At 53.7% G+C, this 19,112-nt stretch overlaps 1 protein-coding gene across 5 annotated transcripts in view; it reads right to left on the reverse strand.

The window, feature by feature from the left end:
* Positions 1 to 19,112, reverse strand: part of EPN2 (epsin 2) — an 82,231-nt gene that overhangs the window by 11,726 nt on the left and 51,393 nt on the right. For 2 of the 5 annotated variants that reach the window (XM_059149985.1, XM_059149989.1), the window contains 5 exons: positions 12,602 to 12,714; positions 10,761 to 10,853; positions 9,604 to 9,778; positions 9,257 to 9,325; positions 8,692 to 8,769 (listed from right to left, as the gene is read on the reverse strand). In XM_059149985.1, the coding sequence (XP_059005968.1) occupies positions 8,692 to 8,769; positions 9,257 to 9,325; positions 9,604 to 9,778; positions 10,761 to 10,853; positions 12,602 to 12,714 (528 nt within the window). The remainder of the gene's footprint in view (positions 1 to 8,691; positions 8,770 to 9,256; positions 9,326 to 9,603; positions 9,779 to 10,760; positions 10,854 to 12,601; positions 12,715 to 19,112) is intronic. The other 3 variants (XM_059149990.1, XM_059149988.1, XM_059149987.1) reach the window with 2 other exon arrangements.

Consider the following 19,112-nt stretch of genomic DNA (forward strand, 5'->3'; position numbering starts at 1 on the left):
AAATTTATCCTCTTTAAGTTTTCGGGTTTTGTAAGAACAGAGTTGATCAAACAGCCTCTCACTCCACGGGAATTCTTGGCAGTTATGTTCCCGTGGTTCACTCCTCATAGTGTCTGTGCTTTTCCTCTTACTATTTTAAGAAGGCTCCACACCCAGTGTGGGGCTTTAACTCAAACCCAGAGATCAAGATTTGAACTGAGATCAAGAGTCAGACCCTTAACCAGCTGAGCCACCCAGGCGCCCCCTCTTTATATTTTTTTAATTGATCTTGCCAGGGAATTTGTCTGTTTTATTACACTTTCAAATTACCAACATCTGTCTTTGTGGATATGATCGTGTGTCTGTTCTAATGCATGGATTTCTGTTCTTATCCGTGTTTTATTTCTTCCACTTTATTTGGGTGGCAGGCATTTTAGAATGCTACAAATGTAAACGCCGAAAAGCTGTCACTTCCCCTCACACTGTCATTTCAGGCGCCCCACGAATTCTGAAATAAGTGTATTTACCTTAATATTTTTGGTTCTCAACATATTTGGTTTGCATTATCATTTCTTCTTTGAGTCAAGATTTCAGGAGTGTTTTTCAAGTGTCAAGTGTATGGAGTTTTTCTAGTTTTCTTTTTGTTGTCGAGGGTATTACGCTCAGAAAATGTGCTCTGGGTGCTCCCAATTTCCAGAAATGGTTTGAGGCTCCTAGCCTTTACGCGCAGCATACGATCAAGTTTTTGCCAGTATTCGAAACGTGTGTGCTCCCCTCACTGGAAACAAATCCATGACCTCATGAACCATGCTGCCCAAATTGCTACATTCTCACTACTTGTGGTGAAATACTATGAAATATACATATCGGTCTGCACACCCCCACTCCTGGCACAGAATTCCCAAAAACCCTGTCATTTCTTAAGCGACCAGGCACTACAAGCATCTCTTGCTTACTGAGGTGACCCTGTGTGGGTTCCTGGCCACCTCCTGGCTGAAGCCAGGATAACCAGAACCCCCAAGACTCAATAAGGAGCTGGGAACATTTCTGTTACCTGGAAATGTCGCGTTTCACCTTCCTTCTTAGGGAACACCTTCATCGAATATACAATTCTGGAGGGTCACGGTTGTTTTGTTGGTGTTTCAAGATTTAAAATGCATTTTACCGGGCGCCTGGGTGGCTCAGTGGGTTGAGCCGCTGCCTTCGGCTCAGGTCATGATCTCAGGGTCGTGGGATCGAGTCCCGCATCAGGCTCCCTGCTGAGCAGAGAGCCTGCTTCCTCCTCTCTCTCTCTGCCTGCCTCTCTGCCTACTTGTGATCTCTGTCAAATAAATGAATAAAATTTTTAAAATAAAATAAAATAAAATGCATTTTACCATCATTCTTGAAAGAAAGAGGATTTTACTAGGAAGGGAATCCAAGGCCACAGTTTTTCTTCCAGTCCCCTGAAGATCTCAACCCATGGGCTTCAGGGGCTTGCCGCCCCTTTTCCATGGACCGTCCACCCCCTGTGGGTTTAGCATGTGGGGACTTCTTTTATTATATCCTGCTTACAAATCACTAGGCTTCCTGGATCTGAGCAGTAGCGCCTTGCTGCAAACCTAAAAACCCTCAATCACTCTTTTTTCAAACCTCAACTCTTCTGGAACTCCAAAGAGAATGTGTGTTAGATGTCCTCATTCTGCCTCTGCTTCCCCCGCCACGCTGACCTCCCAACCGCTCCCCAGATGCACCAAAGGGCACGTCCACTGCCTGTGGCCTCTAGGCCTCTAGGTCCGATCTTTCTCCCTCTTCTTGCCTTCACTAACTCCTGGAATCATTCAGCCTTCTTTCAGAGCACTCGTGTGCCTCACAGTCTCCCTGGGCTGTGACCCCCTCCTCGGGGCACAGGTGGGCCCCTCCCCTGCAGGTGGGAGGGTAGCACCGGAGACAATGTGGCTGAGCTCCGAGGCTCAGAGAGGGCAGGTAGGAAGGGCAGTGACTGCCAGTCTCATAGAAGACCAGGGATGCTCCCCACGCCTGCGGGAGGACCCATAGCCCAGAGCCCCATTCCTGGGCATGCCCCTCTTAGCACCCCTAGCAGCCGTGTAAGGGGATGGACATGTGGGGAGGACGGTCCTTGACTTTCAGAAATGTGAAGCCTCTGCTAGGCGTTCTGCTGTGCTGGCTTTCTCTTCTGGCCCCTGAGATGCTGAGTGCCTTTAGAGTGGGCCTGTCCAGCCTGTATCAGCTGCCACCTTGACTTCTGGCTGACAGCAAGTGGGAGAGGTACAGGGAAGGGGAGGACAGGCTGCCTTTGCTACTTCCCAGACTTGTCACTGCAACCGCAGTAACGCTGGGAGCTGGACACGGGCCAAGGCAGATTCTGACTTGCAATGTTCATTCCCACCATCCCTGGGACACGTAAGCCTGTCAACTCCTGTGAGGACTAGGGGCTGCTGCTGCCTCAAACCCAAAACGCTCTGGAGGCCTCCAGAAATAGCTGCCTCCCTCAAGAAGCTGCTGTGACCTTTCCCTCCTGGTCTTCTCAGAACCACACACAGAGCCACAGTGACAGCAACTGCTCTCCCCAGGCCCACCTCTGCTGGGCATGACACAGGGCCTAGCAGCTGGAATCACACTGTGGGGCAGGCTGTTGCTCTGTCCCCACATGGTGCCTCACAGAGCCTGGGCTCTGCAGATCAACTAGAGCAAAAAACATAGTAGAAACTATGTCCAGGAGAGAGCAGGAGTGGGAGGAGATGGGCTGTGTGCTCAGAGCTGTCTGGGATGCAGTGCAGAAGCCCTGGGATTAGGTCCACAGAAAGACCTGGGCCAGGCTGCTTCGAGCTTCCTGTGAGAGCGGGGCTGTTAACACAGCTTCTGCAGCCTCCCCTTGCTCACCAGCAACCGCGACAACTGAACGCACTTGTGTCAGGAGACGCCGGCTACCCATTCCACAACCTCCTCCCCCGCCAGCTCACCCGCACCGGAAGGACACGGCTCGGAGTCTCACAGGCATTCCTGTGCAGCCCTGACCACCAGGCACTGTGGGAGAGCGACTGTCCTTCCCTCCTCGCCCTCGTCAGGGGACTCCAGGGTCACTTTCCAGCACCGTTCCCCATTTCTCCTGAAAGACACCCTGATTTTCCTTGGGAGAATTACCCCCTCGCTTACTCCCAAGTCCCAGTCCAAGTGGAAATGACCTTGCTCTGGCAAAAAGGGAGGGTTTCCACCAGCTAACGTCATCCTGCCAAGTCTGCCGCTCCCAACGCCCCACTCCCAAACCCCGGATGGTGGAGGGGCTACTGAGAAATCCTCCCCATCCCTGGACTGTGGGCTGCCCCACAGGGGAGGAGGAACACGAGGAGGGGAGGAGGAACACGAGGGAGCCCCAAGGCAGCAGGACCTGGAGCTTCTGAGGCCAGAGGGGAGAGGTCCCGGGCCCAGCAGGTAGGGTCCTGGTGATGATCTCTGAGCCAGTACATTAAGTTCTCCGTCTCTCCTGAAGCTGTCTGCAGGGCAGTTTCCTAAATGGACTGCCTCCCCAAACCATTGCGGATGTGGAGGGATTGGGTGCACGCATGCGTGTGTGTGTGTGTGTGTGTGTGTGTTTGTGAGAAGGCACGATCGCCACCCTACAGCCTCCACACGACCTCAGGCCACAGCCACCCAGCAGCCCTGAGCCCCTCATATGGCCCGCACCCCCTGCTCTTGCTCGTGTGGGACTCTGTCTCCCCAGCCAGGGAGTAGTTCACAGAATTGGGCCGGGTCTGCTTGGCCCACTCAGCTCCCGCTCCCTGGGCTCAGAACAGGGCCTCCCACACCCAAGACTCTCAGCCGCTAAGCGGGGGCTGAAGGGAAGCCCTGAAGGGTCGGGGGAACCAGAGAACCCCGGGGCTGGAGGGACTTTGCACTTCTTATGCTCAAACCGCCTCCAGCAAGGCGTCCTTGAACACTGGAGTTCAGTGATCGCGTCTTCTGGACGATTCCAGGTAACTGCCTGCATCAGGCGTGAGACACACCCACAGGCGGGAGCCGTCTGGCCTCTGATGGTGCATAGAGCACTCCCACACCTTGGACTGGACAGCGCGTCCCTCACCAGGCCGTTCAGAGGCCCCGGAGAAGCAGTTTTGAGCTGTGGTCATCCTCAGGAACCTCTGCAGGGATGTCAGGACAACACACCGTCTCCTCCCTTCATACACACATACTCTGGCAGGGCCTGGGCGTCTGGAGTCTTAGAAGCTCCCCAGGTGACTAGAATGGCAGCCGGGGCAAGGGAGAGCCGCTGAGTTTCTGCACACTCAGGTGCCGGGCCAAGGCTTCTTGGAAGTGGGGGCCACCATCAGAGGGCCAGCTGGACACAGAGGCCAGCGGGGCCCAGCCCTGCCCCCCACCAGATGGGAGGTCCTCGGAGTCACCCTGCTCTACCTGAGCAACAGCTGGCCAGCATTCCCCAGGCCCAGGCTCAGGTCCAGCCTCTGTGAGAGACACAAGAATGTATCCACTGCAGTCAGCACAGGGGGTCCCAGGGGCCAGTGACTGCAGGACAGGTGAGGCAGTCCTGTAGACCAGGGGACCGTGTCTTCCCGAGCACGACGCCTAAAGCACATGTTCAACAGCACACAGGAATTTACCAAGGTAACAAGTAAGCACCCAGGGCTCACGGGAACCCAGGCAGCCCAGGCCCTCGGCTGCTACCCTCCTGGCCTCCGCACGCGGGCCATGCCATGTGCAAGGGCAGCTCTGGCCTGTATCCAGACCCTCTCTCAGACAACAGGGCTCCAAACACGCTAGCTATTCCCCAAGCTCACAAACACAGATGAGTAAGTGCCGAACCGAAGTCCTGCCATCTTTCTGGAAGTATTCTACCCACCCAAACGCTGCGACCTGCGAGGCCGCCGATGCTGTGTGTACCTTCATGCCTCCTCCCAAAGCCGGCACTGCGCTGAGCTGGGCACTGCCACCCGGCGGCCGGGGCCGTCCCCAGAGATGGTGGCTTGCAGACAAGGCTACTACCCAGAGCCCCCTACTGCTGCGCAATGCCACCCAAACATTGTTCGGGAGCCTTACGGTGACTTCCCACAGGCCCTGCTTCCCTGTGAGAACTTGCTCAAACAACAAAACCCACAGTGCGGCCGAGAGCTGTGAATCCTGCAAAGGCCCAGAAAGCAGCCCCAGCCCGCCGGCGCTGCCACGCTCAGGGAGCTCTGGACACGGAAGGAAAGATGCCCTTGGTTCAAACCCTGGCCAGTCATCCAGATGGCCCTGGATAAGCAGCGCTGGCTTGAGGAGCTTTGGCAGGCTTCCACGGGTGGTGGCAGGGACCTACGTGCGTTCGGACCACCATGCTGTCTGCTCCACGGCAGCCACAAGTCATGGGAGACCACAACGTGGCACCTCGCTCCCCTCAAACCTGGGGGAGACAGGGAACGTGGGCTACGTGGGCTCTCCCATGGGGGCTGACTGCCCAGCTAAGCAGGGCTGTGGGAAAGCAGGCGGCAGCGGGGGCTGACACAGCAGGCCCCCAGTGAACGCCTGCTGACAGTGAGGCCGCGGGACCCGGGCCCCCGTCTTTCTCCTCCATGAATGGACAGTAGCTTTGCTGCAAGGCTCTTCTGTGCTCTGTCCTTCACGTCCTTGAAAGGGCCCGGGCCACGCCACACACCCAATAAATAAATGCTTGTTGAAAGCACGAGTGAATGAGAGCAAAGGAGGATGGAACCCAGGGCAGAGAGATCAAGCAGCTTCCGGCCTCGTCCTCTGTGGGCCCATTCATAGTGAGCACGTGTCCCGGGGCCCCTCACCCGCCAGCCCAGCTCCTCCGAAGTCTCACATATGAATATTCATGTGCACAGGGGGGCCATCACATGGTGGGGTCACAGAACTGAGGGGTGGGGGTCACCAAGAAACCAGCAACACCACCTGCTGCCCCGGGGCGGAAGCCGGCCTCTGTCCCGGCCTGGGGAGCAAGCGGGCCCGTGGCGGCCAAGGCCTTCTGAATCACCAGGCTTCGGACCCCTGTCTCTCCAGGTGGCTGCTTATGCATCTGGAGCAGAGGAAGCGCCCAGCCGACCCGGTGGGCGCCAACCTCCTCCTCTCAGTCCTCAGCACTTCCTCCCAAGGCCTGGTTGACAGAGCAGCTCCCAGTGCCACTTGGAAAGAACTGGAAACGGCAGGGCTGGCTACAAAGAGCGGCTTTCCAAACAGTGTTCCTTTCATCCAGAGGGCACAACTATCAGGGCTCAGGCGGAGACTCTCGATCTTTCCAATTTATGAATGTGTTTCCGGGCAATGGGGTGGCCCAGGAAACACACCCAAGCAGGTTTCACTAGCGACTTGTGGTACGTCTGACAGCATGTCTTGCTGTGAAGGATGGAGGAGAAGGCGCGGTTCCCACCCTCCCACAGAGCTGAGAAAGCAGAGTGCAGGAACGCCGCCATCTCTGGGGACAGCCCTGAGCTGCTGCAGTGTCCCAGCCCAGCACTGTCCCACTGGAGCCTCTAACGCTCATCACACAGTGCAAACAGAAATACTCCTACCTACTTGTAAAACTGTAGATACAGTATGACCTGAACTACGTACAAGCAAGGGCCCAGAAAATACAGGAAGCAAAAAAGCTTATGTGTCAGCACTGGTTCCCTCTCAATCCTAGAATCGGAAGTGATTTTCCAGGACCTGCTTGGCCACAAAAGGTTTCTGCTGTGGTCCAAGAAGGCATGATAAGCACCGAACCTGCCCCTGACTTGCCCTGTGGCCACAGAGGAATGAACGGCCTCTCTGGGCTTTGGCGTCCCGTTTCCTCCCCAGGTCCTTGGTTAAAATGCAAAGTGTGTCAGAACCAAGGAGAGGGCCCTGGGCTGGGCAGGAGACAACAGATGCCAAACTAGCTGTGTCTAAACCACGCTGACCCCCACCCCCATGGATATATTCCCCAACCATATTCTCAATTTTTAAAATTCATTGTGACCATTTAAAAATAGATTTCAAAAATTTAGGTTTCAATCTTCTCTTTAAAGAATTGGATTCACAGGGGCGCCTGGGTGGCTCAGTGGGTTGGGCCGCTGCCTTCGGCTCAGGTCATGATCTCAGGGTCCTGGGATCGAGTCCCACATCGGGCTCTCTGCTCAGCGGGGAGCCTGCTTCCTCCTCTCTCTCTCTCTGCCTGCCTCTCTGCCTGCTTGTGATTTCTCTCTGTCAAATAAATAAATAAAATCTTAAAAAAAAAAAAAAAAAAAAAAAAGAATTGGATTCACAGTAGCCAAAAAGTGGAAACAACCCTGAAGTCCATCAGCTGTTAAACGGTTAAACACAACGTGGTCTGTCTATAAAACGGAGTATCATTCAGCCAAAAAAGGGAACAACAGAGGGACACACGCTACTACACAGATGAACTCTGAAAACGTTATGCTAAGTGAAAGAAACAAAGGCCATATCTGGTCCGACTTCATTACGTGTCTGAAATATCCAGAACAGTTCGAGAGACAGAAACCAGTAGCTACCACAGGACAGACAGAGAGGCAACAAGGAGTGACTGCTCAGTGGGGACGGAGTGATGGAAACATCCCGGAATCAGCAGTGAGGGCTGCCCGGTACCATGAATGGCTACGAACTACCGCACTGTCCACCCACAGACACAGCACCCCTAGGTGAGGGATAGCTGCCACTGGGCGCCAGCTGCGTGCAGCGGTGTGAGAACCCCAACAGCGAGAGGTGGCCCCACTCTGCCCACCAGAAGACTCCCCGTGAGGCCAGTCTCTGGCTCAATCAAGACACCCAGCTCCGAGGCACACAGTACCGTCCACCAGCCAAAGGAAGGGAAGAACCACCTCGTTCATGGAAAACTCGTAAATCTGGTCTCTCTTGACCAGGTAACACACACCCTTAGTAAGTTAAGTGGAACAGTATAAAAAAGGTAGACAGTGGAAGTCTGTCCCCCACCCCACCCCCAGGCCCCACGCCAACCACCTCCCATCAGCCACTGACTCAGCACAATTCAATCCTTTTCCCCTCTGGCTTCCACCCGGACTGCTTTCTCTCCTGGCCGCTAGAAAAACGTGCAGTCTGCGTAATGACCCATTACACAACTGTGAAAGGGATCAAGAATCTTTCCTGAGGAACATCCTACCCATAACTCAAGGAGGCCAGCACCTTACAGAGGAACTATTTTCAGATTTAGTACAAAAGTCAAGAGCCACTGTCTGGAAGGGGCCCAGGTGGGCATTTCCAGAGCTGCCTTTGCTATCCCCATGTAGGCTAAGCAAGACTTTAGCCCACAAGCTCCCCAGGGACATAGCACACAGGCCACCGACCACATGAACCGCCAAGCTCCCTGCCGCCATGAGACTCTGGCTTTCAGTGAGTGAGACCTGTAGGCCATTTGGCCTGCAGTCTGACTCCAGGCCCAGAGGGCTGCTGCCAAATGGAGTCTGGGGATCTGCCCAGGTCCCCGAGGCCAACCGCATTGCCAAAGGACATCTGGGACTGACAGAGCCTTCTGGATATGACTGCCAAGCCCCGAGTAGGCAGAGCCCTGACCCCACGCCCCTGCTCCCCATGGCATGTCTCACACCCACCAAACCACTGCATGCTCTTCGGCTCTCACAAGGCCAGCCCTCCACTGGGGACACCCTTGCCACATGCTCGCCAGCCTCCTGAACTAAGTCCCATCCCAGGATGCTGGTATACCCACCTTGCCCACACCCACCCAAGACCTTGAGGCAAGACCATTACCTGTTTGTGTGTGGGTCCCTAGATAGCACGACAGAGCCTGGCATTTGGCACACTTCGGCAAACATCCAGGGAACCGAGCTGAATACGGAAGATGGTTCCAGTTTGGGGAAACAGAGACCCCAAAGAGATACAGGCAAGTTGCCACAAAATATACAAATGCAAGTTCCTAAACAGATCAGCTGAGGCTGGCAGGGCTTGGAGCACCCAGAGGGAACCTCCCAGAGCAGCAGGCTGGGTTGGAAGCCACCACCAAGCCCGCAGGCCAAGCCCTGCGTCCAACGATCACGAAACCCCATGCCCAAGATTTCTACCCAGATTATACTGATTGTGTCACACTCATGATGCAAATATTCTCCCACAGATTCTCTTACATGTGGCATTAAACGGAACTTTAAAACAATCCATTTATCCTAGTAAACGGACTTACTGTTACTTTAAGTAACAAGCAAGCAGAATGATAGCAAATGTATCTTTTCATTAGTGATCACAGTACTCACATCCAAATTTCCGCTAATTACAGTAACCTGATTGAGATGTTTCATGCTGTGTCTTACAGCTTCTTTACCTGGGGTGCTGGGTGCAATTCTGAGGCCAAGAGACTGGACACATGTCCCAGAAGAGGGCCAAAGCATTTCTGATGTGTGTGGGAAGCAGAGAGGAAGTCAGCTTTCCCTCTACCGAAGCAGAAAACCATTCAAAACAGGAGAGCACTGTACCACAGTCATCAGGAGGACAGGACTGGGTGTTACAGTCCGGTAACACCTGAGAGGGGGACTGGAGAAGCCTGGGCACCCATCACCAAAGACCTACCCCACTCCCACCTCTACCGGGTGAGAGAGCAGGAAGCTCGGCCCCAAGGCCCTTCACACCTCTAGCAGGCAGGCAGGGGACACAAATGAGGAGGGTATTTACCGAACGGTGGCCAGGGGTCTGAAGTGCTGGCTGGGGCCGCCGGCCCGCCCCAAGGGTTTGTCTGGTTAGCTGAGGCTGACCGGCCCCAAGGCTCTGCTTTCTGGGCAGCAGGGCCTGAGGTGGGGAGGGCGTCCATTAAATCCAACAGAGTAGTCTGCTGTGGGTGGGAGCCATGCTTTTGAGACAAAGAGAGGGGACAGGTTTTACTTTGCTACAGTTAACAGCAAATATCTATGAGTTAGCCATTAGCAGTAAATACCATCCCTCTTGGGACTAGAAGCCCTCTGGGCGGGGCCAAGAGGAAACTGAGCAGGCCCCCATGTCCTCCCATCTCCTGCCCCACCTGGCCCACCACACCAAGGACCCACTTCCCACTCCAGCCCAGGCTCCACCCACTTCCTCACCCCAGCCCAGGCTCCACCCACTTCCCCACTACAGCCGAGGCTCCACCCACATCGAGCCCCAGGATTTTCCAGGATAACACAGGCTTTGCACCAGGCTGCAGCATCCCTCCAAAATGCTGTCCCCACCCACCCACCTGGGTGTCCCCTGCAGCCAGCCATTATCCAGGCCCCCTCTCCCAGGGCCTGCCTTGCCCTCCAGCTCCCACAGCCACCAGAGCTGCTGTCAGGGACCCTGTGGCACCCTGATATGGGAGACTACCAGAACCCAGGCACGGTGATGGGGGTTGGGGAGAGCCTGTCTTGTGACCAGAGGAGCTTGTGGGAGCAGAATCATGTCCTGGTTGCCTTAGGCCCCATGCGGGCAGCCTGGTGCAGGGTAAGGCTAATGACGGCCGCGAAGCCCAGCACTACTGAGCCTTTCCCTGTGCCAGGACTCTGTTCCAAAGCACCAGACACTCGGCTCCTGTAACAGTCACCTGACCACAAGGCTACCACTCGCTGGTGTACAGGGGAGGAAACTGAGGCCCCAGTCCACAGAGGCCCCTTGCCAGCGCCCACCTTCTCTCCGGCTGGTCTCGGGAGAGCCTCTGGAGGAACGGCACAGACGGGGGTGTTTTCAGTCACGTCCTCCCCTCACTCGTGCTCATCACGGAGGGGTATACAGAAGGCGTCCTGCCCTGTGGGTTGGGCTTGGACGCTGGGCAACCACTGTGGGACTGGCTCCCACACTGACCTCTCGGATGAGGCGCTTACCTCCTTCTTTTTGGGAACCTTAACCGTGTCTCTTCGGCTTTCTTCTAGGGCCATCTGTAATCTGAGGTCATCACCCCGCCTGAGGCGTTCTTCCTGCAGAGGACAATGGCACTGTAACAACATCACTGAGTGCAACAGAACAAAGCAACACCAGAAGCGAACATGGGTAACAAAATCTGACCACGCGGTATTGCAAAGGAAGATCAGAAAACAACCTGTAATACAGTTATTCTGTCCTGCGAGTGTGGCCCAGAGGGCTCGTCCCCCTGCCCCGTGTGGCTTCCCTGGTTTTGGGGTCCCAGTGGGCAGATGGGTGGGGGGGGAGGGGCACAGACACCACCAAGTCCCGGGAAAGGGAACACTTATTCTACAATGCTTTTATCTTAAAATGAAAATGGCTTTATATTCTAATTAAAAAAGCAATGCATCTCCTTGTAAAATACAAAAGCCTGAGAGCCCAGAAAGGAATCAGGAAGAGGGTGCAAATCACCTATCACTGCATGTTTATTTCTAGGATTTCAAAAAGAAAGTATTCATTATACAGTTGACCCTCCAACAACACGGGCATTAGGGGAACCAATCCCCACCCTGAAAATCCACATATAAGTGTTGACTCCTTAAAAACCTAACTACTAAGAGCCAACTGCTGACTGGAACCCAAGTAAGTCACCGAATGCATATTCTGTGTATGTGTGACTATGCTGAGTTCTTATAATAAACTAAGCTGAAAAAATGTTATTAATAAATTAAGAAACAGGTAATAAATTTACAGCCCTGTACTTATTGACAAGAATCCACACTTAAGTGGAGTTGTACAGCCCAAAACTCGTGTTCTTTAAGGGTCACCTGTACCTAATTAATATTTGTTTAAGGCGAAGTCACCCCATGCAGAAGACTGGGCTGTCCAAGCTTTTATGTCATCATGAAACAAATAAGTTCTTTGCATTTTACTTATTACAAATATGATTAATCACAGAGATGAGTTATGGACTAAAATGGGCTCTGACTGTCTGTCTGTCCGTCCCTGAACTCCTGCCCCTTCTTCCTGGACCGTCTGGGACAGAGCCAGGCATCCACAGGGATGGATCTAACAGCTGGGCTTTCCCTACTGTGAACAGGGAGGCTGTAACAGAAACTGTCCACCCCCCTGAGGTTCAGGGGGTTCCAGTTATAGCGACACAGATCAGCCACTTCCGTCCAACTCTCCCTAATATCTGCGTCTGTGCATCACTTCTAGGCGACAGAGCGCCTCATGCTACCTGACTCCATCCACCCTCCCTCGCCCAAGGTCAGCAGGGACAGACCTGATCACTGGGACCAAAGGGACGACAGCTCTGAAAGGTCATTTCCAACACGCCTTTCCCTCCTTCTCCATGCTAAAGGCAGGCGTGATTATTAGAGAAAAACAGGAACTGAGAAAAAAATTGAAACTGCACAAACAGCCGTCGTCGAAACATCATAAGGGTTCTCACTACCTGCAGTTTTCCCTCCCAGCCTTGTTTCTCAGCATTTAGATGTTCCTGACCTATCTTCCAAACTGCCTTCCCTGGGGGCTGAGCCCACATGCCTTGCACGAAGGGACCACGATACATGGCTGTGTCTACAGCAGTGTTTCTGGGGAGCCCTGTGACCAGCTCACCCACTGGCCCACAAAAAGGACCCCCTCCCTGACCGGGGGTGGGTGTGTAGTGGCAGTGGGTGGCACGAGCACCGCTACGGCAACTCCCAGTCCCATCTGGGGAAACAATGAGGCCGGGGCCTGCTTCTGTCACTGTCCCTGCTGTGACCCATGCCCCACCTGGGGACCCCCCAGCGTGCAGTCCCACCTGCCTGGCACCAACCTGCTCAGCGACTTCTCTGCTCATGGCAAGTGCCAGCTGCAGCTGTAGCTCCTCTTCTCCGCTGGTCTGCGGCCGGGCCTGCTCCAGCTCAGAGGACACCCTCGGGGAAGTGGCTGTGGGGGAAAAGCAAAGTCACCACATGCGCAGGACAGGCTGGAGCTAGTGGTCACCTGGTCAGACCACTCTGTCTCCACCTCACACCCACAAAACCCGACAATATGGGCGCCGTAAAGGGAAGGTCTGCGAGTACATCCAGGTTAAAATCCAGTAACACCAACATGTGGATTCTCAGGGATGTAAGCCACGTGGCCGGCGGCCATCAAGGCAAGAGGCCTTCCAGGGCAAGGGAGGATTAGAACCTCTGTCTTAACTGCAGAGCTGCCCTCCTTCAAAGAGAGAAACTACTTTTTTTTTTTTTTTTTTACAAGATCAGAAGTATTGCTCTTGAACATCCAGATCAAAGAGTGCCATTCATACAAGCACAGGGCTAGACCAAGAACTTCACTCAGGATTCCCATAACATTTAAGAATCTACTTTGGATCTCATGGTGGTAAAAACCAGGGAAAATGAAGCCCAATTGTTTCTGCAGCAACCCCGGAAGTTTTTGTTTTCTGCATCAACTTGGGAAAAACACTTTTTTTTTTTTTTTGCTATTATCAATAGTTAGTTAGTATCAACTCAACAAGTTAGCTAGTATCAACACTTGCAAGCAGCTCCTGGAAAGACAGTTTTACTGAAGGGATGAGATGTGGACTCCTTGCTGATGCAGGATACCTCCAAGAAAGGCATCTTTACACGTTCACACTCATCACACCGGCCTGGGCCTCCCCAGACGGAAAACGTCAGGGCTCACACGGCCATCGGGATTTTGGTGCATCAGGGAGTGTAGGTATCTCCAGAAACCAGACACAAAACTTTGGGAGCACGGGGCCACCTCTGCCTTCACCACAGGAGAGGGTCCACGGCTTCTCTGAAATTCTCAAAGCCAGGTCCCACTGCCTCCGATGGTTCCCCATGAGCGTCTACACACGCCATCCCCTCTGCTCACCCAGCCAACTCCTCTGTTCTCAGAGCTCAGCCCCGCCACCCTGATCCTCCTGGACCACCCTCCTCACTGGTGCTGGGTCAGCAGCCCCTCCTCGACACAGCACTTCCCCTACCGTGCCGTTTGGTAGATCATGCCAGAAGGTACGCTCCTTGAGGAGGCTCCACACCTGTCTTCTCACCATTACATCCATCCTCAAAGTTTGGCAGAGCTGCTGGCAAATACCCACTGGCCAGATGCACGGAAGCATGAAGAGATGGATGGACGGACAGATGGAGAATTCAATTTCGTGGCAGATGGGTACTTGCTTGAAAATGCTCTAAGTGTGTATCAGTTTTCTTCCTTCTCTCATTATGTCCCTTCCAGCAAACGCAACCATTACCACTCACCCACCCAAATGCTGCTCCCACCTAAAACTCCAATCCAAATTTGCTCCTTAGGACTGCCTCTTTGGGAGAAAGTAAATAAGGTCAGGAATGATTCCTGGAAGGTGAGGTTTCCAGTTGGCTAGGCTCTGGTTATCGGAAACAAAACAGGAAAAGAGGACTAGGTATAATTAGGGTCATAGGAGGACCAGGCAGGGCTGTAAGGGGCAGGGGGCAGGGCAGGGCAGGAGACTGTGAAAGGCAATGCTTTCTTGCACAAGTTTTGTGTCAAACACACAAAACATACAGCTGTTAAGAGTTCATCCAGAACAGTCCCATGTCATGAAGCACAGTGCACATTTACTGTGATTTACTGTCAACTCAAAGAATCAGGAAAAAAACAAACAAACCAGCATACAGTTGCCCCACATCTACTCTAAGCTCCATGAACAAGACAAAGATGAAAGACAAGTTGAATCCCAGGCTAGTTATATCACATTGCTTTTTCCAAAGTACTTGTTTTAAAAATACAACTAGATGGTAAGAACATGTCAAGTCCACTTTAATAATCTGGCTCATTAATAACATACCAAGACAAAAGCCACCCCCCCTTTTTTTTGCTGTTGCTGGTTTTGTGCCCAAGCCTCACTGATGGGTCACAGTGCTTAAGTCTTGGGCTTTCCTGTACCTGGAGGCAAAGGTGTCCCCACCCAGACTGCTGGAGACCGAAGCCGCATGGCACCGGGGAACGGTTCTGGAGGCTTCTTCTCAGCTGACTGTGGCTCCCACACAGATCCCTGACCACCGGGCTGCCTGCTCCCAGCCTCCTTCCTGATGATCTTGGAAGCTCACGTCACAGAACTCTCTGTTTAGAACGAACACAGCACACTCGGCACCTTCATTCACTACCACACGGAAATGGGGAGTACATAAAGAAGACCTATATCCCATCCCATATCCCGAAAAGGGGCTCTGAAAAATGAGCCCCATCTTGGCTCGCCCTGGCAGGGGAAGCTGCCACTTGGCTGTACCGCCACAGGGCCCGATTCAGCGCTGCCAGGGATGAATGGGATGGGGCTCTCAACAGGGACCTTCTAGAGAAATGAGCCTCCCTTGTCCTCTGACATCTGCAAGGCCAGACTGGCTTCAAATGCAAATGGACGTGTTCCTGTCTGCCCTTAATGGATGCCTGTCGAATAATGCATAGCCAGCATTTGCGGAAATAGCTTACCACATCAATGTGGAAATTAAAGACAAAGGGTATTCCCCTAAATGCTGTGGTTTTTGTCAACGGATGTATGGCTCTCAGTTCCACAGATGGCAGAATTCACAGCCATCAGCCCCAAGAATCAGCTGAGCTGCGCACAGCAACACCCGCGGAGACGCTCTTGCCTCCGTGACAGCAGCCTGGCCCCAGAAAGGGCCCCTTGTACTCCCATACATGACAGTAAACACAGATATGCCTGTGAGACGGGCCTGAAAGCTCCCTTGTGACCAACCTGAGCCTGTCCCAGCTCCAAGGGGTTGCAGGTCCACGGTGCACAGGGACTCCTGGAAAATGCAGGTGGCCCAGCAACGGTTTTCCCACCGGCAGCCTCCTGGAGGGAAGACTGGGAACTGCCAGCGTAGGCAAATCACTAGCAGAACCACACACAGGCCATCATCCTTCTCCAACCACTAAGATGTCTTTCTGTGTACGGATCCCACCTGGAGGAACTCATCAAAGTCCTCGCTTGCTGAGGTCGAGAATCAGAAACATTGGCCAGGCCTCAATTTGATGCTTTCTGGCCTGTTACCTGGGCTGAGAAAGCCCAGGGGAAGGGCTGAAGAGGAAGGAAAGCCTACAAAGGCCAACTTTTCCCTCCAAATACAGGCTAAGAGGAAGACCAAGAAATACCTCCCACCGCAGGGAGACGAGCCTGTCTGGTGTTCACGCCAGCCCCGGGCTGTAGGAGGGACCCTGGTTCCCAAACGCACCCCTCAAGCAAAGGCTGGAAGATTTTCTAACAAAGAGGCTTCAGTTGGGCAATCTTGGGCAATTGCAAAAGAAGAAATCGAAGTAGTCAAGGTAACAGGAAAATAGGAAATCACCACTTCTCAGGGCGTTTCGCTGTCTTCCTAGAAAGCACCATGCAGCGTCTGCAGTCACACTGATTAAAGGAGTCAGGGGCGCCTGAGTGGCTCAGTCGTTAAGCGTCTGCCTTTGGCTCAGGTCGTGATCTCAGGGTCCTGAGTTCGAGCCCTGCATGGGGTTGCCTGCTCAGCAGGAGGCCTGCTTCTCCTTCTCCCATTCCCTCTGCTTGTGTTCCCTCTCTCACTGTGTTTCTCTTTGTCAAATAAATAAAATCTTAAAAAAAAAAAAAAAAAAAAAAAAGGTAACAGACATCTCCAAACACGACCTGACCGGCAAGGGCTCTGAGTAAGTGACCAGCGGGACTTGGGATAAAGCACTCCTGAGCCCCATACAAGGTGAGTGGCCGATCCTGGGCGCACAAGGCAGAGCTGAACCTCGGGAAGAATGGAAGGTCACCGGGCCTCGGGGGCCAGAGAAGACCCCATCTGGATCTTAACACTGCTGCCACCTTTTATAACCCTGGGCGTGTTTGCGGACAGGTATGCTAGGGTTCAAACCCTGTCCTTGCCACTTACTAGCAGGGAGGTCACATGCAAATAAATGTCCTGCCCTCTCTGGTTCCATACCCACATCTCTGAAATGCAGACAAACGAGGTCTGTGGGAGGGGCCTGAGATGCCCAACACACAGCTGGCTCTCCTCGGGAAATGGGCCTTGCCCCAGGTCACATCTCCCTGCTCCGACCCATGACCACCAGACTACCTAGGGACTGGAGCTGTCTGGCACTCCCACTCCCCATCTTACACAGCAGAAGCTGTAAATAGGTACCTCGTCATACCCTGGCCCTTGCCAGGCCTCCGTGAGAACGGGACTGGGGCCATGGTCCTTCAAGGGGGGAGACGGGGAGCGGACACTGAGCCCACAGCCAGCTTCCGCCCTCCAGTAACCGGTTCCCCGGCCGGCTGAGTTCCTTCCTCATCACTGAACTGCAGTGAAGTGCTTACTGGATCTTTCTCGATGTGGTGACACCTTCCTGTGGCTCTATGGGCCACTTCCTGAGTTACCAGTGAAACCTCGGCCACCCCCACCCAGCAGCCTGGCCCGAGCTGAGGCTTCAAAACCTGTTCCCGTGGAAGACCCTCCAGGGTCTTCATCTTACCTCCTCACAGGGAGGAGTGGGAAAGACTGTCTTCAGTCAACTGAGGCAAATTATAAGGAAATAAGTTCAGACCACCCCAGGTCACATTAAAAGAGAAAAAATATAAACACATGGTTGGGAAAGTCAAAAAGGTACAAGATGAAAAGTGCATCCAGTATCATCAGTCAGAACACTTTCAGACCAAAGAGAGTGTGTGTGTGTGTGTGTGTGTGTGACAATTCACGACAGAGGGACAAACCACAGCCCCCCATGCTGTAGCCACCCTCTGCCCGTCACATGACATCACCCACATCCCAGGACAATTTGGGCAAAATCTCTGATCTGACTCCAAACCAGACCCTAGACTGATTCCGGGCTCACAGAACAACAGGGCGAGGACAGAGCCAAACACCATACCAAGCAGTAGACAGATGGACAAACCCAGACCTAGGGATGCTCTATGGGACAACTGGCCCAGTCTCTTAGCATATTAAGGTCACGAGAAAAAGACCATCTGCTGCAGACAGACCAAAGGGACAGGATAGTCAGAGGAAACTTGTGGTCCTCAGGGGAACAGGGGCAGGTGGGAGGGGGGTCCCCAGTTTAGACAGATCAGCTGCAAGACATGCTGGGGACAACTGACGAGACCCGAGTATGGACTGGGCACTGGTTGAGACCCGAGTATGGACTGGGCACTGGTTGAGACCTGAGTATGGACTGGGTACTGGTCAAGATTGGGGCTGTGGGATAAGGGCACCGCCGCTCACTCTTCGGGAGGAGACACATACTGAGTATTTACGGGTGGATCGTGATGATGCCCGTAACTTATTTTTAAACATGACAGCATAAAAGGAAGCGGGAGCCACACCTCTCATCCTGCCCCCATTCCTCTCCCCAGAGGAAACAGCTGTTGACATTTTCTTGTGATTCTACCCAGAAAGCCACTGAATGCCTACTCCGAGTGACTATGCGTGGGCGCGCGTTTCCGACACTTAGCCCCGGGAAAGCACGGTTATGCGTGCCGCGTCTCTTTGCTGCAGCCTGATCTGGGCTGGGCGTTTTCCGAGTAAGCTACAGCCCAGCATGGAGAACAGGTCTGAAAGCCTGCGCTTGGATTGGGGCTCCGCCACTTCTCACCCCGCGACCTCCGCCTAGGCAGAGGATCCTCCGAGCCTCGGTTTTCTCATCTGCAAAATGGAGCCAGAGTACTTGTGTCCTAGACCCAGTGGGCTAACCTGTGGAAAGCATCAGACCAGTGCCTGTCACATGATAGTCCCTAGTATCTCGATGAACCCTCAGTCCTACCTACAGACCAGGGCTGGGGCTCCAAGTGAAGGGACCCACCCAAGGTCACTCAGAGACCAAGTCTGACCCTTACAGCCTCGTTTTTTAATGCCACTCTTTTCACAGAGGAGGTAACTAGAGCCCAGAGAGGCTAAATGACTTGTTCACAGAGAGATGAATTCAAAGCAAAGTCTTAGGGCCAAACCCTATGCTTGCCCAACATCCTAAAAGTATTGCGAGACTCTCAGTCGTAACACTCAGTGGCCACCAGGCTCTGTGCTGCTCTAGGTCTGAGGGAAGTCCCTATTCTCCTGGAGTTTGTGCACCTGTAAGGACAGATGACACGGGAATAAAGAAAGCAGGGGGACGGAGTGCCCAGGGCAGAGGAGAGCTGGGCTCTCTGTGTTCAGAGGTCAGGGCAGGCCATTCGGAGCTACTGGAGCAGTGTGGGTTGGGGAAGGAGGCCGGGCACAGATAGGCGGGAGCTATACTCGGGATGGAGGGCAGAGGCCGTGAGGCTGATAAAGGCTAAGGGTGCCCAGAGGGCCATGATGGAAGAGCCAAGTGGTTCTCAGGGCCCGTGGAGGGGCTTTGGAGGACGTGGG

Source organism: Mustela lutreola, chromosome 15, assembly GCF_030435805.1.
Source record: "Mustela lutreola isolate mMusLut2 chromosome 15, mMusLut2.pri, whole genome shotgun sequence".
Lineage (NCBI taxonomy): Eukaryota > Metazoa > Chordata > Mammalia > Carnivora > Mustelidae > Mustela > Mustela lutreola.